General features: G+C 41.3%; 3 protein-coding genes across 4 annotated transcripts; all 3 read left to right on the forward strand.

Moving 5' to 3' along the window:
* Window positions 1-286: 286 nt before the first annotated feature.
* On the forward strand, window positions 287-7,448 carry LOC311029270 (leukocyte elastase inhibitor-like). The gene is made up of 8 exons (XM_084034340.1): window positions 287-485; window positions 2,820-2,960; window positions 3,231-3,348; window positions 5,688-5,824; window positions 5,927-6,004; window positions 6,443-6,532; window positions 6,606-6,786; window positions 6,995-7,448. The coding sequence occupies exons 1-8, from the start codon at window positions 309-311 to the stop codon at window positions 7,219-7,221; spliced, it is 1,149 nt and encodes a 382-aa protein (XP_083890466.1). The 5' UTR covers window positions 287-308; the 3' UTR covers window positions 7,222-7,448.
* Window positions 7,449-8,154: 706 nt separating this feature from the next.
* Window positions 8,155-14,785, forward strand: LOC311029269 (leukocyte elastase inhibitor-like). 2 transcript variants are annotated; one of them, XM_084034338.1, is made up of 10 exons: window positions 8,155-8,293; window positions 8,834-9,015; window positions 11,029-11,139; window positions 12,030-12,170; window positions 12,415-12,532; window positions 12,624-12,766; window positions 13,161-13,238; window positions 13,331-13,420; window positions 13,593-13,773; window positions 13,896-14,785. In XM_084034338.1, the coding sequence occupies exons 2-10, from the start codon at window positions 8,839-8,841 to the stop codon at window positions 14,117-14,119; spliced, it is 1,263 nt and encodes a 420-aa protein (XP_083890464.1). In that variant the 5' UTR covers window positions 8,155-8,293; window positions 8,834-8,838; the 3' UTR covers window positions 14,120-14,785. The 2 variants fall into 2 exon arrangements, with proteins under 2 accessions (XP_083890464.1, XP_083890465.1); XM_084034339.1 differs by lacking the exon at window positions 11,029-11,139.
* A 540-nt stretch (window positions 14,786-15,325) lies between these two features.
* On the forward strand, window positions 15,326-19,180 carry pigm (phosphatidylinositol glycan anchor biosynthesis, class M). Its single transcript, XM_084034028.1, has 8 exons — window positions 15,326-15,730; window positions 16,191-16,364; window positions 16,939-17,059; window positions 17,193-17,442; window positions 17,734-17,837; window positions 18,079-18,233; window positions 18,685-18,786; window positions 18,942-19,180. Exons 1-8 carry the CDS (start codon window positions 15,560-15,562, stop codon window positions 19,107-19,109), a joined length of 1,245 nt encoding a protein of 414 aa, XP_083890154.1. The 5' UTR covers window positions 15,326-15,559; the 3' UTR covers window positions 19,110-19,180.
* The last annotated feature ends 6,117 nt before the right edge of the window (window positions 19,181-25,297 follow it).

Below are 25,297 nucleotides of genomic sequence, written 5' to 3' on the forward strand. Positions count from 1 at the left end.
ATATGATGTTTTGTGAATATATTTACAATCCAATACAATATATTTAGTTGGGTAAAGGTTAGGGAAATTGAACCAATTACAAAAAAACATATTGATTTAACTGTGTTTAGTCTATTTAATGTTTGCTGAATCTTACCGGTGTAGATATTGTCTTAATATGGTGTGTCAGGAATTTATATACAGAGAATAAGTTAACACGTTTCAGTGGAGTTTGGCCCAACAAGAGAATATCAGCTTAAGAGATAAAAACATGATTTTAATTTGTACTGTCATAATGAATGCGTTGCCCTCCCTTCGTTGTAGGCACAATGGCATCACCAACCCCTCTGTCCAAGGCCAACACCACCTTCGCTTTGGATTTGCTCAAAAAGTTTGGAGATGACGACAAGACCGTCAACGTCTTCTTCTCCCCTTTCAGCATCTCTTCAGCTCTGGCTATGGTGATGCTTGGGGCCAGAGGCAACACATACTCACAGATGTCAGAGGTACAATACTCTCTCTCTCACACACACACAGACACTCACACAAACATGCTCTACTCCTGAAAAGTAGCCTCATTGCTTTGTGTTGATTAAATGATGCAGGTTTCACACAGTAAAATGCACTCCATTAAGGGCATCTCCACAGACTGTGTCTTCTAAAATGATCTTTCGAGGGGGGGAGGGCTGGGGGGTGTGTGGGGTGTGGACAGGGGGGGGGGTTGTAGGATTGAAGGGCAGAGCCTTAATTCATCCTAAATCCACCAGGTTTCTTCCAGTCATTTGAAATGAGAATATTGTGGAAGATTAGAGTATTACAGAAGGTAGTGACTACAACATGTATTTTAAAGCTATTCATTAAAGAAGAGTTATAAGGATAGCAGCAGTTTCCAGTATTTTGTCCTCATTATTTCCTGCTGACTTTTAACGCAGTGACAGATGGTTTATTAGCAGGCTGTTTGAAGCGTTGGTGTTATATGTGCGGCCTTTTAAAAGAGTTCACTGTGCAAAGCAGTGTGGACACAGCTCCTTACTGTTATGAATGAATTGTGTCTCCAGTATAAATGCTGGAATTGTTCCAGAAGATAGAACTATTGCGCTTCAGCCAAGAAGACTTCAGCAAGGCTGCACCAGAGATAAAGCAAGAGCGAAAGCATGGGGAGGAAGTGTTGACACCAATAAGACAGCTAATGTGGGATGCTGACTCTGTGATAAAGTTACCGGACACAGTTTGTAGTTCCACAGTCCAACTGATTTCTGGTAGTTTTTTGTAAGGTGTGTCATGAGTTCTGGTGATTAAAAAAATGTGTGCATGCATAACCTGTTGGGCAGCAATATCATAATCCAAGATTGGAGAACTTGTCATTTATCTTCCCGCCAACATATGATGATCATCTCCCTATTGCTTTATGCTGGAGATGGGTTTGAAACGTCTTCCCAATCTAAGGGTAATGTACGAGTGGTCGACTGATATGGGTTTTTCATTGGCTGATGCCGATATTTAGAGAGCAGGGCGAGCGATGGCCGATCTATAATAACGATATCATGTTTTAGTTGTTATCATGTTTAACGTTGTATCTCTGGGCACGTGACAAATAAAGAACCTTGAACCTTGGTTTTTTTTGCATCTGATAAAATACAGCAATTTAATAAGAAGAAGAAATGAGACACTACATTTCGGAACTTAAATTAACATTTATTTAACACTTGAACACAGAAAAATATGTGAAAATCTAAAATGTGCATTGTCTGTTTGCTTAACTAGTTTATCGGCCTTGTGAGCGCAGGCATTGGCCGATGCCGATTATCTCAAAATGCCATTAATTGGTCTACCACTATCATGTACCACACAAGGCCTGCAGAACGCGACTCAACCCACACATCACCACTTAACAGTCAGTTGCACCCCTACTGTAGGTCCTCCGCTTTACTGAGTCCAGAAGCCACAGCTTACAGAAGCAGACATGGAGCAGATGATGATGATGTAGCAGGCCCCGTCCAAAATGCCACCATTTTTGCAGAAGGTGGTAACAAAGCCAGAGGAATGATAAGCTAACTGAGGGGCATTTAACTAACGGTCTGGTTTCATCTGGTGAGGGGATCCTGGAGACAAAGAGCTGCTGGTTCCAAAGAGAATTTTGGGGGGAGAAAACACGACAATGCCAGGGAGTCATGGGAGCCGCTCAAGTTGAATGGTGTTCCCTGAAGGTTTAGTGGGTGTGTCCATCAACTTGAAGCCCAATAGTATTACATAATACACAGAAATGTGGTCCTGTCTTGTTTTAATAGTGAAATCTTTTTATCTCTTGAACCTGCAGGAAACCAAAGTGTGAGACTTAATTCTCACTTTCAAAAAAGTAGACATTTATTAAACAGTTTTGTTTTGTATGTATAGCTTATCTTAGTGTTTTGACCTTCATAGCACTCTTGTATGTGGTTAATACCACATTTAAGGAGTATCACAATGACTTTCTACCCAAAATGATGGCTCATGTCTTCTGATTTGGACGATTGGACATTTGTTTTTGGCGGTAACCATGTAAATACCAACATGGTGGAGGGATGGCGTGTGCGTTCATGTGAAGGTTTCTGGAAAATCTTGGGAAGGCATTTCCATGGGTTCTTTAAAGTCGGTGTTAAAGTGTTCCTTGTCCTGTTTTCACGTCGGTCTTCTATTTAATGGCTGCTTTGCCCTTTGCCATAATTTTCAGTCCGTGTTGGGATGTTGTGCGTTAATGTAAATGACTTGCATGTTCTCTGCAGTCTAATATAATGTTTATTATAGACTGGTCCATCATGTGCTCAGTGCATCTCTGTAACACTTGCCTACTTTGTCCACAGACCCTGAAAACCCAGGATTGTCAGGATGATGTCCATGCTAGCTTTGCTGAACACCTGAGAGAGTTCAATAAGGCCGATGCTCAGTATGCCCTCAGTGTCGCCAACAGACTGTACGGAGAGCAGTCATACCAGTTTGTTGAGGTTTGTTTCAGCATCTTCATGAGTAGGAGTGTTTTTTTGTTGTTGACATATTCTTAGGCTGGGGTGAATGAGAGGCATACATAGGAATCTGTAAGTTTGTAAGAAGGAATGATGAATGAAGGAATGGACAGTAGGTCAGTATACAAAGTATACAAGCATGTGAGCATTACACTACTTTTTCTGGCTTTTAATTCCACAAACTAGAGTTTAGCGAAGGGATTATTTTGATTGGGTGATCAGAATCAGTAAATGTGTCGTTGATGATTCCAGGATTTCTTAGCACAAACCAGAAAGTTCTACAACGCTGAGCTGGAGACTGTGGACTTCAGAAACAGCGCGGAGGAGGCCAGGATCAACATCAACAACTGGGTGGAGAAGCAGACAGAAGGTAGAACTCACATTATTATATAGTTTGGGAACTACATCTAGGGTCGAGGCTTTTCCATATCATGAAAAAAAAAATTGTATTTTGAGTTGAGCAACCTGAGTCTGCCATCTTCCAACTCTTCGTTTGGCATTATATTTAAAATTTTTAGTTGAACCTTTAAAGCCATTGTGGTGGAAATCAGTGTATGATTTCCTGGTGAGAAATAAAGATGCGGATGGACGAACCACTCATTGGTGTCCGTAGGTCCATGTTGACTTGCCAGCTGTACTGGTGTCAGGAGGTCCATTCTACAGCTCATGTAACATGTGACATAAGTGCAAGTACAGGTGACCTCATGACACTGGAATATTATAAGTCGAAGCTACTCAACCCAGCAGGGGTTGTAGCCGATTCCGTGGTCTGTCCAGGGACCATGGTCTCTGGCACGGCCAGTGGTCACAACCACTAGGGGCGCTAAAGACACTGGTCCCGACCAGCTCCTCAGTGGTCGCGACCAGTAGCTCTGTGGCACGGACCAGCGGGTCTCTGGCACGGCCAGTGGTCACAACCACTAGGGGCGCTAAAGACACTGGTCCCGACCAGCTCATCAGTCGTCGCGACCAGTAGCTCTGTGGCACGGACCAGCTGGTCTCTGGCACGGACCAGTGGTCACAACCACTAGGGGCGCTAAAGATACTGGTCCCGACCAGCTCCTCAGTGATCTGCCCTGTGGTCCCTGTGGTCTGTGAAGCAGCTTTAGTATTTTCTCCCCTTTACACTCGTTTTGGCAGCACTGTCAGCTGGACAGTGATATTTTTACTATCAATAGAAATCATACTGACTGAAGTTATCATTTTTCCTGACTTCAACCAAGCTGTTGAACAACTAAACTGTTAAAATGTATTGTGTTCCATATTTTGAGATGTTTTTATAATTGTTTTTTGTGTTGTTTCTGTGAAGCAACAAATATAGCACTGTGCCGAAGGCAAATTTCCCCTCGGGGACAAAGTTATTTCTATTCCGTTATGATTTCTATTGATAGTAAAAATATTTGTCAGACAAAATAATTATTTTTACATTGATTCAGCACAGTGTTGCCAACACAATGAGAAAAGGGAGAAGGTGTATTAAATGTACAACTACTCCAAAGACCACTCGGTAAGACAACAGGCAGATGACAAGGACCACAAGACAGACCAGTGTCTTTAGCGCCCCTAGTGGTTGTGACCACTGGCCGTGCCAGAGACCAGCTGGTCCCGACCACACCGATCTTCATAATCAATAATAATAACAATATTAATCATAATAATTCTATTTTATAGACAAAAGATTATGATCTCTGACATTTATCCAGCTGACAGTGCTGCCAAAACGAGTGTAAAGGGGAGAAAATACTAAAGCTGCTTCACAGACCACAGGGACCACAGGGCAGATCACTGAGGAGCTGGTCGGGACCAGTATCTTTAGCGCCCCTAGTGGTTGTGACCACTGGCCGTGCCAGAGACCAGCTGGTCCGTGCCACAGAGCTACTGGTCGCGACCACTGAGGAGCTGGTCGGGACCAGTGTCTCTAGCGCCCCTAGTGGTTGTGACCACCGGCCGTGCCAGAAACCAGCTGGTCCCGACCACATGGATCTTCATAATCAATAATAATAACAATATTAATCATAATAATTCTGATAAAGTGTATTTTATAGACAAAAGATTATGATATCTGACATTTATCCAGCTGACAGTGCTGCCAAAACGAGTGTAAAGGGGAGAAAATACTAAAGCTGCTTCACAGACCACAGGTACCACAGGGCAGATCACTGATGAGCTGGTCGGGACCAGTGTCTTTAGCGCCCCTAGTGGTTGTGACCACTGGTCCGTGCCAGAGACCAGCTGGTCCGTGCCACAGAGCTACTGGTCGCGACCACTGAGGAGCTGGTCGGGACCAGTGTCTTTAGCGCCCCTAGTGGTTGTGACCACTGGTCCGTGCCAGAGACCATGGTCCCTGGACAGACCACGGAATCGGCTACAACCCCTTCTCACTCAACCTACTAATTAACCTATAATAAACTGCTTAGTTAAACAATCCCATCACAGCCATTGCAATACTTCTCAAAATCCAATGAGAGTACATAAAACTCTAGTTAGATAAAAGTAGGTAGCATTCTCACTGAGATTAGACAAGTAAGTTCTTCATCATTTATTTTCTACTTTTCAATTTGTTTTCTGAGTTTACATTTAAGCGCTATATGTTACTCGTTTTTTTTGTACATCTCTCATTTTCCTGAGCTCTGGTTGAAAACATAGAGCTATGTCTGTGTCTTTGTCTCTCTATTAACGACCATGTCTTTTCTCTTCACCGCTCCTCAGATAAAATCAAGGACTTGCTGGTATTGCTCGACGACTCGACCAGGCTGGTATTGGTCAATGCCATCTACTTCAAAGGCAACTGGAACAAACCGTTCAACGAGAATAGAACTACTGATGCTCAGTTTAGAATGAACAAGGTAACACTGCAACAGCGGTGGATGGGGAACACCATAATATAATAATCATATACACTACTGTATCTGACATGTTGTGCTTGTTCTGTTTGCTGCTGCCTTTAGAACGACACTAAGGCGGTGAAGATGATGCACCAGAAAAGTGAGTTCCCTCACACCTCCATTCCTGAGGTCAACTGTCAGGTAATGTTCATTTTTTACAACGGTGTGGTTCTGCCAATGTCTGTTTGTCTGCTAGTGTAGTTTATGAACGGATTTACATTTACATTTACATTTAGGGCAAGCAGACGCTTTTGTCCAAAGCGACTTACAATAATTACATTTGGTGAAAGAAAGAAACCACAACATATCATTGCCGATAATGTTAGAGTGAAAAAATGGAAACAAGTGTTAGGTCCTCATCTGAGTAAAATAGTAGATGTTCAGCAAGGCTACCTTAAGTAGAACAGTGCTATGATCAAAGTGCTACAGGTAAGAACATTATTTTAATTACATATACTGGACAGATTTATCCTGATCCAAAGAACAATTGGTTCCACTTTGACAACGAATGAAACCATCAGACTTATGTTTTTTAAGATAATAAGATAATATTATGAAAAGCGGAATTTATTCATACAGATCCTGGAGATGCCCTACGTAGGGAAGGATCTCAGCATGCTCATCTTCCTGCCCAATGAGATAGATGACGACACAACAGGCTTGGAGAAGGTAGCACACCTATTCACATACATAACACACATTTCATACAGACAGAATAATACTGCTGTTGTATCCACATTAGCTGGAGAGGGAGCTGACCTATGATAAATTCGTGGAGTGGACTCGTCCAGACAAGATGGGTGAAACAAAGATTGAGGTGGGGCTTCCTCGATTCAAGATGGAGGAGCTGTATCCCCTGAAAGAGATTCTGATCAGCATGGGCATGGTGGACGCTTTTAGTAGAGAAAGGAGTAACTTTTCTGGTGAGACATGTGCCATAAATGTATATACATAATTATGTCTGGAGCTCAACATACCTAACAGATAAATGAAATGATCCCCTTGATACCAAATATATAGAAACATCATTAAATGGTCTTTCAAAACCCAAAAGGTTGCATTTGAAATTCAAACAACATGCTCTGCACAAACACAAGACAGTCTGCTTAACCCTCTCTCCTCTGCTGACAGGCATGTCCCCGGCAAACGACCTGGTGCTGTCAAAGGTCATCCACAAGGCTTTCGTGGAGGTCAACGAGGAGGGAACGGAGGCTGCTGCAGCCACTGCTGTTATAATGGAGTGCCTTTCCTTCCAGATCACTCCCAGATTCATCGCAGACCACCCCTTCCTCTTCTTCATCCGACACAACCCCTCCATGAGCATTCTCTTTGCTGGCCGATACTGCTCCCCTGAGTGAGCACTACTGTGCACCCTGTACTGAGTAAACCAAAGTGACAGACCCTGAGACTATGTTATGTTTAAACACTGAAACACCTATTTGATTGTCACCATTCAAAGTGCAATCAAATGTGCTATTATTTTACCATACACATATACTGAATGTGGAGTAAAAATTGTTTTTTTTTGCTGCCACTGGATACAACTGTCTGCCTTGCTTTAACAGAATAAAGGGTGTGATATGAATCTCTTTGTCATATTTTATAAGTCCTTGTTTTATAATAGGATACATAGTTGGTTGTAAATACACTTAGGGAGCACAAACAGACCCAGGAAGTGACCTGTGACGTAGGCCTAAGTAAAGTTAACTAAGGACGTTTTTAAGATATGCTGACTGTAATATAAATGCACAGAATGAGATGGTCATTTAGTTTATATTTAATTTAGTAGATTAGTTAGACTTAGACACAAGACTAGAGACAAGATTAACAGCGAGGTGGAAAAGCAGACACAAGGTGTGTCACTAACCTCCTTCTTTGCAACCATGATAAAGACAGGTTGAGATGAGCGCCATCTGGTGGAACATCACATTAATGTTAAAGTGCACCTCTGCATTCCCCCAGCTATAAAGCACATTTCTCATCTGAGTTTGCCGTAATCCTGGTAATTTAGCTGCGTGATAAATACTAGGTGTGGCGTGTGAGCGTGTGACCAGGTTGAAATGTGACTTGAGAGCCCTGTTATGATGACATTTTGGATGGGATTTATTTGGCAGTGCCAGAGAAATTATTTGTCAATTCCAGTGAAATGAAGTCGACTGTACCATCTAAGAGGCTGCCTCCATTGATTCAAGCCATGCCCAATGTTTTGTTATCGTTGCCAAAGCACCCACACACTGATGGCGAGTGGCCTAAACGCCTCCCTCCCCGTTCGGCTTCCGTAAAATTACGTACGAGAATACGGAAGCTCGTTGGACGGAGCAGTCGGGGCGTGTCAGCCAACTTGTAAATAATAAAACGAGGGTTCAAGCAGAAGTCTTCCTGTGACTGAACACTCCGACCACTTGAGCAACACAAGACAAGTCCCTGGCTGTAAGTAGAGAATGGTTTTCATTCAGTTAGAACCCACTTTGTGGACAGTTGCTTTCAGGAGTGCGTTACTTGGCACCGGGGACAGGCCTGCAGCAGACAAGTCCCGTGGTTTTAAAGACGTCACACCTGAGAGCTAGAGTATAATGTTACTTGTTATTTATTGTAGTATGTATGTATGTAAGAATACTTTTCTTGTGCTCTCCGAGAGCACGGGAAAATCCGGAAGTATACTTTCTTGAATATATGATGTTTTGTGAATATATTTAGAATCCAATCCAATATATTTAGTTGGTGTAAAGGTTAGGGGAATTGAACAAATTACAAAAAAAACATATTGATTTTACTGTGTTTAGTCTATTTAATGTTTGCTGAATCTTACCAGATTGTCTTAATATGGTCTGTCAGGAATTTATATTCAGAGAATAAGTTAACACGTTTCAGTGGAGTTTGGCCCAACAAGAGAATATCAGCTTAAGAGATAAAAACATTATTTTAATTTTGTACTGTCATAATGAATGCGTTGCCCTCCCTTCGTTGTAGGCACAATGGCATCACCAACCCCTCTGTCCAAGGCCAACACCACCTTCGCTTTGGATTTGCTCAAAAAGTTTGGAGATGACGACAAGACCGCCAATGTCTTCTTCTCCCCTTTCAGCATCTCTTCAGCTCTGGCTATGGTGATGCTTGGGGCCAGAGGCAACACATACTCACAGATGTCAGAGGTACAACACTCTCTCTCTCACACACACACACACACACACATGTTTCACACAGTAAAAATGCACTTCATTAAGGGCATCTCCACAGACTGTGTCTTCTTATATGACCTTAGAGCTAATGCCGCACCTCTCTGAGAAATGTTTGAGAGAGAGAAAAGCATTGAAGGGCGGAGCGACGTACTGCAAGTGTGTAAACCCTCATTCAGTATGAATCACCAGTTTGTTTTTCCAGCATCAGCAAAAAAGACAAAGATCTGTTCAGACGCTGACTAGGATTTATGGGGTGTGGGTGGCTCTGTGTTGTGTTACTATAGGAACGTGGAACCTATGAAAGCATGAGGGCAATAAAGATATAGGTAAAGGTGTACACCTTATCAGTTCCCATTATGTTATGTGCAGCAGTGGACTTTTCTTGTTTGCCTGGGTGTCATACGCTGAATGGAAGCTGGAAGAATACTTGCAGTTCTCTGTAATTTAATTATTCCCAGTTAGACCATAAATAGTAATGACTATCACCATCATTGCAATCCCAGCTTTTACTGTTACTATGCTCCCATGTAATACATTGTAAGTAAGTACAGCAGCTGTAGAATGAATTCCTAATTTATTAAGAAATATTTCCAAAGCTTCATTTATATCTATCCAATATAATTATTTATACACCAGAAGAAACGGCAGAAGAAAGGATTTAGTGAAATACATAGTTAGGAGGTTTAGGTTTAAGTTAACATGGTGTAAAATAAGAACATTTTAGTGACAGTTTTCTGAAGGATTGCTAGAGCAAAAGCAAAAGCCACACCCAGATAACTGTGGGCTGGTGGAAGTATGAGAGTGTGGGAGTGGCAGGGATTTCACCCTAAATCCACCATATTTCTTCCAGTCATTTGAAATGAGAATATTGTGGAAGATTAGAGTATTACAGAAGGTAGTGACTACAACATGTAGTTTAAAGCTATTCATTGAAGAAGAGTTATAAGGATAGCAGCAGGTTCCAGTATTTTGTCCTCATTATTTCCTGCTGACTTCTAACGCAGTGACAGTAGGGTTATTAGCAGGCTGTTTGACGCATTGGTGTTATATGTGCAGCCTTTTAAAAGAGGCAAAGAGCTGTGTCCCAACCTGTTATGAATGAATTGTGTCTCCAGTATAAATGCTGGAATTGTTCCAGAAGGTAGAACTATTGCGCTTCAGCCAAGAAGACTTCGGAAAGGCTGCACCAGAGATAAAGCAAGAGCGAAAGCATGGGGAGGAAGTGTTGACACCAATAAGACAGTTAATGTGGGATGCTGACTCTGTGATAAAGTTACCGGACACAGTTTGTAGTTCCACCAACTGATTTCTGGTAGTTTTTTTGTAAGGTGTGTCATGAGTTCTGGTGATTTAAAAAAAAAAAAAAAAAAAATGTGTGCATGCATAACCTGTTGGGCAGCAATATCATAATCCAAGATTGGAGAACTTGTCATTTATCTTCCCGCCAACATATGATGATCATCTCCCTATTGCTTTATGCTGGAGATGGGTTTGAAACGTCTTCCCAATCTAAGGGTAATGTACGAGTGGTCGACTGATATGGGTTTTTCATTGGCCGATGCCGATATTTAGAGAGCAGGGCGGCTGATGGCCGATCTATAATGCCGATCTATAATGCCGATGTCATGTTTTTATTGTTATCATGTTTTACGTTGTATCTCTGGGCACGTGACAAATAAAGAACCTTGAACCTTGTTTTTTTTTTTTTTTTGCATCTGATAAAATACAGCAATTTAATGAGAAGAAGAAATGAGACACTACATTTCTGAACTTAAGTGAACATTTATTTAACACTTGAACACAGAAAAATAAAATGTGCATTGTCTCTAACTAGTTTTTCGGCCTCGTGAGCGCAGGTATTGGCCGATGCCGATTATCTCAAAATGCCATTAATCGGTCTACCACTATAATGTACCACACAAGGCCTGCAGAACGCGACTCAACCCACACATCACCACTTAACAGTCAGTTGCACCCCTACTGTAGGTCCTCCGCTTCACCGCGGCCGAGAAGCCAGAGTTTACAGGAGCAGACATGGAGCAGATGATGATGCAGCAGCAGCAGGCCCCGTCCAAACTGCCACCATTCTTGCGGAAGGTGGTAACAAAGCCAGAGGAATGATAAGCTAACTGATAAGCTAACTGAGGGGCATTTAACTAACGGTCTGGTGTCATCTGGTGAGGGGATCCTGGAGACAAAGAGCTGCTGGTTCCAAAGAGAATTTGATGCTTGTTTTCACTTTGCTTCGCTTGCTGATCTCCAACCTGCTGCTGTCTCAAACTGAATTTTGGGGGAAGAAAACACGACAATGCCAGGGAGTCATGGGAGCCGCCCAAGTTGAATGGTGTTTCCTGAGGTTTAGTGGGTGTGCCCGACAACTTGAAGCCCAATAGTATTACATAATACACAGGAATGTGGTCCTGTCTTTTGTTTTTATCGTGAAATCTGAACCTGCAGGAAACCACAGTGTGAGACTTTATTCTCACTTTCAAAAAAGTAGACATTTTAAACAGTTTTGTTTTGTATGTATAGCTTTATCTTAGTGTTTTGACCTTCATAGCACTCTTGTATGTGGTTAATACCACATTTAAGGAACATCACAATGACTTTCTACCCAAAATGATGGCTCATGTCTTCTGATTTGGACGATTGGACATTTGTTTTTGGCGGTAACCATGTAAATACCAACATGGTGGAGGGATGGCGTGTGCGTTCATGTGAAGGTTTCTGGAAAATCTTGGGAAGGCATTTCCATGGGTTCTTTAAAGTCGGTGTTAAGGTGTTCCTTGTCCTGTTTTCACGTCGGTCTTCTATTGAATGGCTGCTTTGCCCTTTGCCATAATTTTCAGTCTGTGTTGGGATGTTGTGCATTAACATTGACATGTAAATGACTTGCATGTTCTCTGCAGTCTAATATAATGTTTATTATAGACTGGTCCATCATGTGCTCTGTGCATCTCTGTAACACTTGCCTACTTTGTCCACAGACCCTGAAAACCCAGGATTGTCAGGATGATGTCCATGCTAGCTTTGCTGAACTCCTGAGAGACTTCAACAAGGCCGATGCTCAGTATGCCCTCAGTGTCGCCAACAGACTGTATGGAGAGCAGTCATACCAGTTTGTTGAGGTTGGTTTCAGCATCTTCAAGAGTAGGAGTGTTTTTTTTTGTTGACATATTCTTAGGCTGGGGTGAATGAGAAGCATACATAGGAATCTGTAAGTTGAATGAAGGGATGGACAGTAGGTCAGTATACAAGCATGTGAGCATTACACTACTTTTTCTGGCTTTTAATTCCACAAACTAGAGTTTAGCGAAGGGATTATTTTGATTGGGTGATCAGAATCGGTAAATGTGACGTTGATGGTTCCAGGATTTCTTACTGAAAACCCAGAAGCACTACAACGCAGAGCTGGAGTCTGTGGACTTTGTGACCGGCTCGGAGGCGGCCAGGCTCAACATCAACAAATGGGTGCTGGAGCAGACACAAGGTGGGTCATTCACACAGCAAACATGGAAAGCATTTGACATGCTTTCAGTCGGGTGTTGTTGCTTCACGTTTGTGTCAATTTGGATTCCCAGGTAAAATTAAGGATTTGCTGGTCATGGGTGTAGTGGACAGCATGACCAGGCTGGTGCTGGTCAATGCCATCTACTTCAAGGGCAACTGGAACAAGCAGTTTAAGGAGAGTCAAACAAAAGAGATTCCGTTCAGACTGAACAAGGTAAAATCATTCATTGATTAAAGTCAGTAAATATGTGTTTTTTTGAAACTGTATTGCATGGTAGCATGTACCACTTAGGAAATGGAGGCTAATTTTGACTTCTTCATTGAAAGCAGTAAAAGAAAGTGAATGAAGAGAGTTCTTTGAACTGGTTGGACAAAATGCGTTGAGTGAATTTCATTTCATTTTAACGTCTGAAAAACACTGGGGACTCAAAGCAGCTTAAAATATATACGGTAGTGTGCCGCAGCTGCAGCGTTTTGTTCCCCTCTCTGGTTGAAAGTTTCAAGTTCGTAGCACCTCTGACCACACCCTGCCGTACACTGCAAAAAGGTGACGTGTACAAGACTTCAGTTTCTCTTTAAACTTGCGTTTTTCTGCTTGTCGGTTACAGAATGACACCAAACCAGTGAAGATGATGCACCAGAAAAGCAAGTTCCCTTTTACCTACATTCCTGAAGGCAACTGCCAGGTAGTGACACAATTCAGTTCATCAATGGGTTCATACAGTGTGTCAGTCAACACACACTAGTTTGTTGTAATATTTGAAACTCTGTTGGACAGATCCTAGAGATGCCTTACAAAGATAAGGAGCTCAGCATGCTCATCCTTTTACCCAACAACCTAGACGAGGGTACAACAGGTCTGGAGAAGGTAGGACACACACACACACACACACACACACACACACACACACACACACACACACACACACACACACACACACACACACACACACACACACACACACACACACACACACACACACACACAAAGAAACCTTTACGCAGACAAACTAATAATTGATTGTGCGTCCGTCCCCCAGCTGGAGAAGGAGCTGACCTATGAGACCTTTATGGAGTGGACTCGTCCAGACATGATGGATGAAGTTGAGGTCACGGTGGGGCTGCCTCGGTTCAAGATGGAGGAGAATTATGACATGAAAAATGTGTTGGTCAGCATGGGCATGGTGGATGCCTTTGAGATCTCAAAGAGTGACTTCGCTGGTAAGACCTGGATATAGTCGTAATAAGTGAAAGAATGGGCGGTTAAAGCCTGACCTGGCCCTGTCAACGTCCTGTCATGTCGGGAAATTTAAAATATGCCGTCTCTTTCTCTTCTGTGCCAGCCATGTCTCCCGGCAACGACCTGGTGCTGTCCAAAGTCGTCCACAAGGCTTTCGTAGAGGTCAACGAGGAGGGAACTGAGGCCGCTGCTGCTACTGCTGCTATCATGATGCTGCGGTCTGCCATGCCAAACAGATTCATCGCAGACCACCCCTTCCTCTTCTTCATCCGACACAACGCCTCCATGAGCATTCTCTTTGCCGGCCGATACTGCTCCCCCGAGTGAGCACGTCGTGTGGAGCAGTGTTTCTCAACTGGAGGGGAGGGTCAAAATGCATCTACTATTGTAACAGTATAAACGGTTTTGTTAAGTTTTACTGGAAGAATATTGAGAATCACCACTATAGAGCTTCCTACAGTTAACCACACCTTGAATTACCGTCCTATATTTTTAACATGTGAATGAGTAAAAACGATGGTGGGGAAATCTGTGGTTTATCCTGAGCATCCTTAGTCATTGGTTTACTTTATGTCTGTATTGCATGTATGGCCCTATTTGCTGCACAATTACCCCTTAGCCTAGTTAATCTATACTGTTAAAGTCAGATTATCATATTTTAAGCCTTTCACCCTTTGAAAGAATTTGCCTTCATCACAATGTTGGATATGCCTTTTTTTCAACGCAGAATCTCTGCACTTCATCTCCAGAGCCTGAAAGTTCACTGTTTTATATATTCAGTCAACCAAAGAGAATAATGTGATGAAATCACATTCTTAGATAGATATATCTGGATAATTGTAAATGTAATCAAGGAAAGTGCAGTTATTTGTAATTGTGTATATATATTATACATAATGAATATAAACTATAAAGAACAAGCGCTTATATGAAAGTCCAAGACCGTGCTATTTCCTTATTTCACATATGGAATGAAAGTGTCTGGTTCCTGAATATCATTTGTCACCTTTTTAAAAAGAGATAATTTTATGATATTTTATTTCATTTCATTTAGCCACGTGTGATAGGATGAATGACCTGTGTTATTACTACACTTGTTATCTATGAGATGTCTTAAATTTACTGTTAATTTTTAACCAGAACGGTTTGGTCAATTCTATATGAGGAAGGATAAGTGTATTTCAGGAACTACTTTTAGTAACCTTTTTGTTCCTGAGACTAAAAGAGACGAAACTGCTGTTGTTACACTGTTCAATCATGAAGGTCTAATAATCATTTACATAACATATCATGATAATGAACATATAATATAACTTGAATTATGCCGAACAGATAACCTGAGATATATGCTGCAGACTAGAGCAGTGGGACATGAAATGGTGTGTTAAATACAGCACAGAGCGACATAAGGCGTCGTAATTAATATAGGGCCACGATGTATGCCATCTCACTCCGGCACAGCAGGTGGTGCTAATGCATCGCTAGGCTAGTGTACCGAGTAGAAGGAAGAAGAAATGTTAGGACAGGCACTTCCGGATAACTTCCCTGTTGTCAAGTTTGAAGTCTGCTAAATCAAAAACGAATCGCTTATTAACAGTATATAACGACTGTATTGCTAATGGCGTCTCTGTAACAGTGACGTTTAAGGCAAACGGAGAAGAGAGAAACGGACATGTTTGGCTAACGTATTCCAGGTCAAAGACGACAGACTAGCTAGTTTAGTGTCCAGTGTTGCCTGCTAATCTGGTTTCTCCTGCTTGGTTGTTGATGGAGAAGCTAATAACCAAGCTCACAGAAAAGCATGTCCTTTTCACGGTTTCCTTCGCTATACGACTGGCCTTGGTCGCTTATGGAGACTACCAGGATAGGACTATGGTGGTGAAGTACACTGATATTGACTATCATGTGTTCACGGACGCAGCCAGATTCATCACTGAGGTAACGTTAATAGCAGTAATAAATTATGTAAAGTGGCCAGGTAAAGTTGTGAATATGTGTACTAAACCAATGCTGGGGCATTAATGAAACAGACCAGTGGTGTGAAGTATTCGGGTACTATACTGAAGTAGTCTTCAAGATACTACTACCATGTAATGCAAATGTTGTGATAAGCTACGTATCACGTTAACTTGCTTACATCTGTAAGTTATGGTTGCTACTGCTATGATGAACATGATCAGTTAATAAAACATGATGCATTTTTACAGGTCAACCTCCCTAACATGGCAGCATTAAAGTACTGCTTATTACATTTTAATACACCAATAATACTGATCCAATAATATGATAATATAACACAGATTGGAGCCATTTTGCACAGAGTACTACTGATACTTTAATATTGATGCCTACTTCTGTGCTGTACTACATAATTTCCATGTGGGTAACTGTTGCACAGGGGGAATCACCGTACAACAGATCAACCTACCGCTACACCCCTCTCCTTGCCTGGTTGCTCACCCCTAACATCTACCTTGGATTGGTATTTGGTAAGATCCTCTTCGTTGTGTGTGATGTGCTGTCAGGACTGCTCATCTTCAGAATCCTCCGACTGAGAGGTCTGAGCTCTGAGGTATGTCTTCACACACTTTTTTTGTTATCCAGAAATCCTTTATTAGGAAAGATTATTTATAATTGCTGATTATAATTGCAAATATCTCCATTCATGTTCCCTGTAAGACAACACTGTAGAGTTTCCTTGGAAATACAGAGTTCAGTTTTTTTTTTAATGTATTTAACCTTTATTTAACCAGGAAAAGACTCATTGAGAATAAAAATCTCCTTTACAAGAGTGTCCTGGCCAAGACAGGCAGCAGCATTATCATTCATACACACAACTAAAACACAAACATTAAAGACATAAAAACAAAACAGCAACATTTGAAAGTCAGCTACAGTAATAAAAAGCCTCAGGCAAAACAACTACAACCAGATGTTTCTGCCTCCAAGTCATCCAATTTCACCTTAAAAGAGTTCAACGAGACCAATTCATTTTGCTTCAAAGTTTTTTTGTAATATGTTCCAGGCAGAAGGAGCAGCAAATCTAAAAGCTTTCTTTCCCAGTTCAGTTCTGACTTTAGGGACAGACAGCAAGAACAAATCCTGAGACCTCAGATTAAGTTGTGGTTTTGGGGGGTTGTGTTCAGACTGCACTTCGTGTTTGTTCTCTGTGGCTCCTCAACCCACTGCCCATGGGAGTGTCCAGCCGAGGGAACGCTGAGTCAATACTGGCAGCCCTGGTGCTGGGGACATTACTCTGTATGGAAGGTAAGGGTGTGTCGTATGTGTGTGTGTAGCTTTTGAGTTTTAAAAAGGACATTTTATCTCTGTACAATAATGTAGATGTTGTTAATAGTCTAAGGTAATGAGCTAATCATTTTGACTTGTTTTTTTCTTCTAGCCAAGCATCTGATGTGGGCAGCCATACTTTATGGTCTGTCAGTCCATATGAAGATTTACCCCATAACATATGCTCTGCCCATTGCACTGAGTCTGCGCACGCCAGAGACCAAATCAGAGAAGGACCAAACCCGTTGGAGGTGGCGGAGGTTTATTGGGTTTATGAGAAGCTTCCTCAACCAGGAGTTGCTCCTCTTTGCAAGTGTGGCCGGAGGAGTTTTCTGTATGCTCACAGCCCTCTTCTATTACATGTGAGGTGAACAATGGAAGTATACGCAAACACAGTAAAATATAGTCCATATAGTTTACAGGTTTTTGCTTGGAATAAAATGTCTCAAAAATGTAAGAAAAAAAGTGGGAGAAAGTCCAGACAACAGACAGAATGCATATTATTGATATACATTGCTAAAAAGTATTAATGTCCAAATGTTCAAAACTTCTCATTTTTAAGTTATGTACTTTGTTAGTCTGGCTACTTGAGATATATTAAAAATCCCATAAAGTCTTATCATAAATATTTTAACCCTTTCCTGCATTGTCAGGTATGGTTGGGAGTTCCTTCATGAGACCTACTTGTACCATCTGACCAGAAGGGACATCAAACACAACTTCTCTCCATACTTCTACATGCTTTACCTCACCACAGGTATTCACTGCTCCAGCTATTCATAGTTAGTGTGACACCATTCTGCAAACCACTACAGAACAAAGACCAGTGGAAAGGTCAGACTCATATGCAGAAGTACATGGTCTGCAGCATGTTTATTAATTAAAGTTATAAAATCGGATGCATGTTTTAGGCATTTTCCTCACACCTGTTAAGTAGGAGTCTAAACCTGCAGATGATGCACTTTTCTAATCTGTGTCTCATTCTTGTATCTGTGCAGACAGCAGATGGAGCCAGTGGCTTGGCCTGGCAGCATTTCTGCCACAGCTCATCCTGCTGTTGGTAGCATCATGGGCCTTTCACTCCGATCTGGCCTTCTGCTGTTTCCTGCACACCACCATCTTTGTCTCTTTCAACAAAGTCTGCACTTCACAGGTACATCAACACACAGTCTAAACGGAGTCGTTATCAGATTAAGTTGTGCTCAGGAGATATTAATCCCATTGTCAACACTGTTTTTCACTTTTCCCTGTCAAAATTATTTTCAGAAATGAGACGAGTAAAAAGAAAGGGGGGTTTGTTTTGTCAAATAGGACCCAACTAAGAGGTGGTGTTTTTTTTATGTATGTGTGATCATAAGGTAAATCAAAACATTAAAGGAAGTGAACTCACACATTTCATGTCCGAGGTCAAAGTGAGGAACGCAGCATATAGACAGTCATTGAGTGAAAGTGATTGCACCTGGGGGGCATTTGTTTTATCCTCCCTGGCTCAGATGAGGTCATGTGATCTCTTCCTGGGGACTTTTAACTGACAGTATCTACCAGCCGTATAGCTCACACCATTCTCAGCGCTTTTAACATCGTTGCTTGTTGTCCTTTCATAGTACTTCCTGTGGTACCTATGTCTACTCCCTCTGGTCATCCCTCACCTGAGTCTGTCACTCAAACAGGGAGTGGGTCTGCTGCTCCTCTGGTTTGCTGGACAGGTACATCAATTTAACATATTTGGGGTTACAGTTAAATATGAGTTACCAATGCAATGTTGTTTAACAACATGTTCAAATTAGAAAGAAGTACCATTAGTAATACTGACTTTAAAATGTGTTTTGAAAGAAGAATTGTATTTTCTCTCCATTGTCAGGGTGTCTGGTTGGTTCCAGCCTACTTCCTGGAGTTTGAAGGCTACAACACCTTCCTGTTGATCTGGCTCGCTGGTTTACTCTTCTTGATCATCAACTCCTCCATCTTGATCCAGATCATAGCCCATTACAAACCATCAAAAACTCCACGGAGAAGGAAGGTTGAATGACATTCCATTAATTTGAACCAAAGATGATGGATGTTGGATGATAAAAATAAATAAAGTGTATATTTTGTTAATCATCTGTCTTCCCAGTACTTATTTATTTTCTGTAAGCAAAATAATTTTAGAACATAACAGATTAATTCAGTACTATTTTCTGACTAAATCCACAGTTTAATTATCAGTGATTCAGAGTTACACCCACTCATTAAATGCTTGCCACTGTAGTGCAAAACACTCAAATCCACAATGACTCAAAATGGGAAAAATAGAAAGCTACTGTTGGGAGAAACTTTGGAGATTTTTCCACCTGTGGCGTGCCACAGAACAAAACAGATGTTTTCCATTTGCTGTCAACACCAGCTGTAGATCAGAGAAGACACACATCCTCTCCCCAGTTTACCAGCTTTGATGTTAAACAGCTCGGCACCAAAATACTTAACAAACCCATCAGAGGGTTTTGGTTGGGGTTGTCACATCTTGGGGATGGGAAGCACTTTCTCATTCCAGAGGGCGAAATTTGGCAGATTGTGTATGACTGGATGTCACTCATGCCTCAGTCTGAGTGTCTCACTTCTCACATTTTTGATTTGGGATCAGATATTTACACAATCTAAGGAAATAATCAAATCTAAATCATTGTATGTTTATGACCTGACTGGGATTAATAGAACCGACACATGAATTAGGAATGTTTCTATATATGTATATGTACATATGTACGTGTGTATATAAAATATGTATATACAGTATATGTATATGTATACTGTTTTCTCTTTATATGTTTTAACTCATCAGTCTTGTCCAGTAATGAAAACAAACCAAAAGCATTCCTGAGAATGTCATTGGCATGTAAGTGGAGAACTACTTTATTAAATATGTTTTCCTAAATACTTGACTGTGATAAAGTGCAGGTACAGGTTCACGCTTTTCTTCAAGAGCCACTTCCATGTTGCACGTTTCACGGCTTTAAAAGCTCATGCCAGGCGATGTGATTTAAGAAGACCTGACTCTGCAGGGAGAGCTGCAGTGTGCCGTTGTGACCAGCAGGTCGTAGCATTCCCCAGCAGAAGAGACGGCTTGAGCCTCTATCCTCATGTAACCCTGCAGATTAATCAGGCAACTGGAGCATGAACACAACCCAAAACAGACAGCGCTGGCAGTGGCTCCATAAGCTCACTGTACTCTCCCCCTAATCTTACATGGAAGTTATTAGAGCATTCACTAGTCCTGTAGGTTCAGATCATGTTTGCTGGCCTCGCTCCAACGGGACTGACAGCGGGAGTGCATGATAATAATATGTGTTTGTGGAGGCATATGAGATACAGAGTGGAGGGTTGAATAGCTTTCCTGAGACATTCCTGTAAAGCATTTTTTCTTGTGTGTTGTGTATGTGCGTGAATGTGTGCATGACTCACGGTCAGCTGCGGCCTGCATATCTAGTTCATGAATCACCAGGTTGCACCCGGTAACCTTTCAACTGGACAGTCACCCCCAGGGCACATACATAAAACATTTCATTTTAACACTGCATCCCACTGAAGACCCTCACATTCAGCAGTTTATTTTTAAATCCATAGGACTGAAAATATTAATGTTGTCTCTTCTTCAACTCCTTCCTTTTTATCTTAGCAGCCATTCCCAACTAGGGATACGTGTACATCAGGAGGTATATCTTCCGTTCAGTTCTGTTGGAAAGATTGTAGAGTAGCTCAATATATTTGACCAATATCAAAATTTAAATTCTTCTACTTAATATCCATATTTTTATACAATATAATAATATTTAATACCCATAGCCTACTGAATAATGAATCACATGTAATGTTGTAAAGACACCTTATGTTGAGATTGAGTGCTTGAAAAATAATAAGGAAGCTAGCGGGGCAGGAACGGCTAAAATAGTGGATAATAAACAGTTCAAATAGATAAATCTACTGTATAGTGGACAGGTGGTTGTTAGCTAAACTTAATAAATACATTATTGTAAAGGTTAAACGTTATGGGAAAAAGGTGAACTAGACAGCTAAATTTAAGAAATAGTTAATAGTTAGCTAAATGTAGGGTAAACACTTGAAATGTATAAAAAGTAGGATAAATAGTTACAATGATTTGCTAAATGTAATAGACAAATGATTGTAATGGTTCAAATTGATTGATGTAAAGTAGAAAAAGACAGCTAAAGTCAGATTGTCACAGTAGAGAGCTAAAAGTTTGGGGAAAATGGTACAAAAAAAAAAAAGTACCTGAGAAATGGTTGAAATTGCTGAATGATTAAGTTATGAATTGATGGAATAAATAGCCTTGCTCATGGGTAAATTGTTGAAACATCCAGCTTCCAATAGTAGGCTTGACGTTGTTAAATGACTATATTTGGAACATGACAGGTGGTTTAAAGGGGTATTTGAGCTGATCTGGGGTTTGGGAATAGATCAGACCTCAACGGATGGAAAGTGCTTTAGAGACTTTGACAGAGAAGAAAGTAAACAATAAGGCAAGGTGCTGTTAATCGTTCATTAGATACTTCTAGTCAGGAGGCAAGAATTGGCAAGGTTGTGGGGGTTTATGGGCGGGCGATTGCGTGACTGTCTTCCATATGCTTAGTAGGGTGTGTGTATATGTGCATGATAATGTGCATGCATAAGTGTATGTACATGCGTGTCTGTCATATACCCTCAAGGATTCTCCCCAGACCCTCCCATACACACACACACACCACACACACACACACACACACACACACACACACACACACACACACACACACACACACACACACACACACACACACACACACACACACACACACACACACACACACCGGTGTGGGGTGGGGGTATGGGGAGAGGAGATGCCGACATTGTTGTGTCTATGTATGCATTGGTGCATCTGCCTTTATGAGTGTGTATTAGTGTGTGCCAGAGTGGGTGTGACCAATTAGGGCAAATGGTGTGCGGAGCAGCAGAGAGTGGGGTATGAACGGTCACGCAACCTTGCATGGTATAGGATTATAGGTCTTGGTCTGTACACACACACACACACACAGACTCTCCCCCCCTCACAGATACAGCTGTCAACAAGCATCAAACACTTTGCCTACACTTCAGTTGCTCTAAGCAGTCGCTCCTCTCTCTGATTGGAAGTTGTCTTTTTTTTTATTGTTTTCACCCCTTTCCCAAGCTAACTTCTCTTTTCTCACCTCTTGGTTTCGTCTCTCCACCTCTCGCCCTCTGCCTCCTTCTCTTTGTTTGTCATTCTCACCCCCTCCCCTCAATACAAAACAAGTTGTCATATGGCGTGATGGCGTGATGATGGAAGGTTGCGTGCATGCTGATGAATATTAAACATTTAAAGTCAGCCTCATCCCCCCCCCCCCCCCCCTTATTGTCACATCATCAGTCATGAAACTACAGTGAGACAAAAGCAAAATCCTCCTTTGTGGCGACGTGTGAGAGAGATACTACACGCAGTTTCACATCAGTTAGTTGGTTGTTACTCTCTTTTGAAGAAACCTGTTTGTAAGAGAGACACAGATGCAAATGTAATTCATATTATAGAGCTGAGAAAAAACAGGTAGCAATCATGTAGCTCTTCCTATAAAAAAAAACAAAAAAAACGTGGTCCGTTACAGCTTATTGCTGTTTGAATCAGTTATGGACAGTTAGTTCTGGACATCATTTATTTTCCCCTCAGAACTGCTGCTGGAGGAGGAAGTTGGATCTCAATTGGATGGTGCATGTTCTAAGCCAAGAGGAAGAGAAGTTCTTCTGTACTGTCCAAGTGTACATGGATGTACAAAACATCAATGCTGACACGCCACTCTATAACTTGCATATTTGCATAGCGAATCAAAAAAATACTGTTCACCAGAGGAATTAACAAGAGAAGTGTCCACTTAAGGGAAGTGTAATTTAAAATGGAGAAATCCCAGCTTTCATACCAATCATCTTTTGGCAGTGATGTATTGATAGAGTGCAAACTTCAACAAACCGACACACATTAGACCAACATCCATTATTAATAATGTGCACATGAGTGACTTCTGTGGTTTTTAATGCAGGATAGTGTGAATCTTCAGCTTCTGCCTCAACTGCAATGTTTAAAGTCTAGAACAGGCTGTTTTAATCACAGCGGTTCTTTTCTATTTTTCAAAAATATTCATCAACTTTTAAAGTTTGAAACACATTACATCTGCAGGAAATTACCATTTTACTGGTTTCTCTCAGGATCTCTTTGTTCTATTCTCTTTGATCAAAAATATTCTTTAATTCTTATAAATATAATAATAATTTATGAATGTTGGTCAGTGAGCTTGCATATTTAATTACTTATTTTTATAATATTCTTAATTATGTGAAGATCTGTCATCTTACACGATATACGAGCATGCAAATGCACGCAAACACACATCACTAACTGATCCTCATGTGTCCTGCAATTCTCCGTCAGCTTTACTGTGATGAAACAAGCCTCTGGGCGAGATTAGGGAACGAAGATGTTCCCTCAAATCGGAGCGACCCAGTGAGGGATCCGCTGCAGGAAATGGTCAGATAAGATCAAGAGGTGACGGCTGGACATGGTACGATTATACAAAATCCCAATTCTGTTCTTTCTCATCTCAAGGACTGTTTGACAGCAGGAAACCGCCGAGAAGTGCTGAAGTCTTGAGTCACTAGCTCCGCTGGTACTGAGTTGTGATGTCTCTTTGGAGGTCAGAGGTCAGGCGATACAGGGCTGTATTAAACAATAGACGAGGAGGCCAAAGAAGGAGCCGCTCGGTAGCACCGCATGCCACATAACAGCAACATCCCTGGTTTGATTCTAACCGGGGACGTTTGCTGCATGTCATACTAAGCCCCCTGTTTCCTGTCTGCCTCTTCACAATCAACTGTCCAATAAATTCCAAAACAAGCAATTAAAAAAAAAAACACGGTGAGCCCAATGAAGGCTGCTTAAATTTGTGAAAAAAAGTTGCCATGTTCCAGTGCTGTAATTGTAGTTGTTGTTGCCTAGCATTTGCTCTGTTCCTGAAATAATATATTGTGTATTATCTGCAAACACATCCCCCATGAAGTTCCCTTTGACCTCATTTACATATAAGCAAATTAGATAGCTTGGTCGGCTAGACTTAAAAAGTGGGAAATATTTGCTTTTCAAGCTGAAGCTGGATCTATTCACTATTAAGGGCTTTACACTGCCATGAAAATGCATGGATAGAATTATCATTATTGTAGAAAGATGACCTTTTTGGCTTTCAGACACACTATCATCTACAGTAAAGGTGGGCTACCCTTTCATGATCAGAGAACAGATTCTCCCCATCACAACTTTTACAGATTTTTGGATGTGGTTTACAAAGATGCTTCATACTGTCCTCCATTGATTACACTGATTTTGAAATCACTCGTCTGTTCAGGGGAAGGAATGTTGGACAAAGAAGACAGTGAATGTTCAGGGATTATTTTAAACTGGATGTGCCAAGTGAATACTATTAACTACCGGGTGGGATAGAAGTCCGGCTCTACTGGGAATCCCAAGGACCAGGACTTAACCACATCTTTAAGGTTACATCTCTCTCTCTTCTCGTTCCCGGCTTCTATTCTCTGTGGATGCCAACATTCCCCTGGCTCTCGCCTTCATCCTAGACAGTGGTGAGACTGGTGTTGAGTTCCCCAGATCGTGTGAAGGAGCTGTCATACCAACTTTACAGCACATTAATCATACAGGCAATGTGGCTAGAGATACTCTGTATCTTGTTCTGCTGAGTATTTATTATTAATAGAGACACAAATCTGAAGGATGAGACCACATTTGGTATATTTGAAAAATTCAAAAGCTACTAAAGAGTCAAGGCCGTTAACTGAACAATAGCATTTGGCAATTTCTCATTCAGGGAAGAGTTTATGAGAGCAGGAAATGGTTTGATTACCAGATTTTTGAACTTTGTACCAATCAAAGCAGCTAAATGGAATTCATCCTCATTTTTATTTATACTTGTGCTTTTCCTACTGTAACAAGTCAACATGTCTTCTGGGAAAAAAAACTATTCTAAGTGATTTGTCTGTAATCTCATTACTGTGGATTAGAATGCATCACATGTGACATGTTGATATGTTAGCCGCCCACCAAGCTGGCGGCAATTTCTTGCTTTGTTTATTATCTGTCTCGGGGCAAGAACAACACTTCACCCAGAG

The sequence above is a fragment of the Eutrigla gurnardus genome, assembly GCF_963514095.1.
Source record: "Eutrigla gurnardus genome assembly, chromosome: 18".
NCBI lineage: Eukaryota > Metazoa > Chordata > Actinopteri > Perciformes > Triglidae > Eutrigla > Eutrigla gurnardus.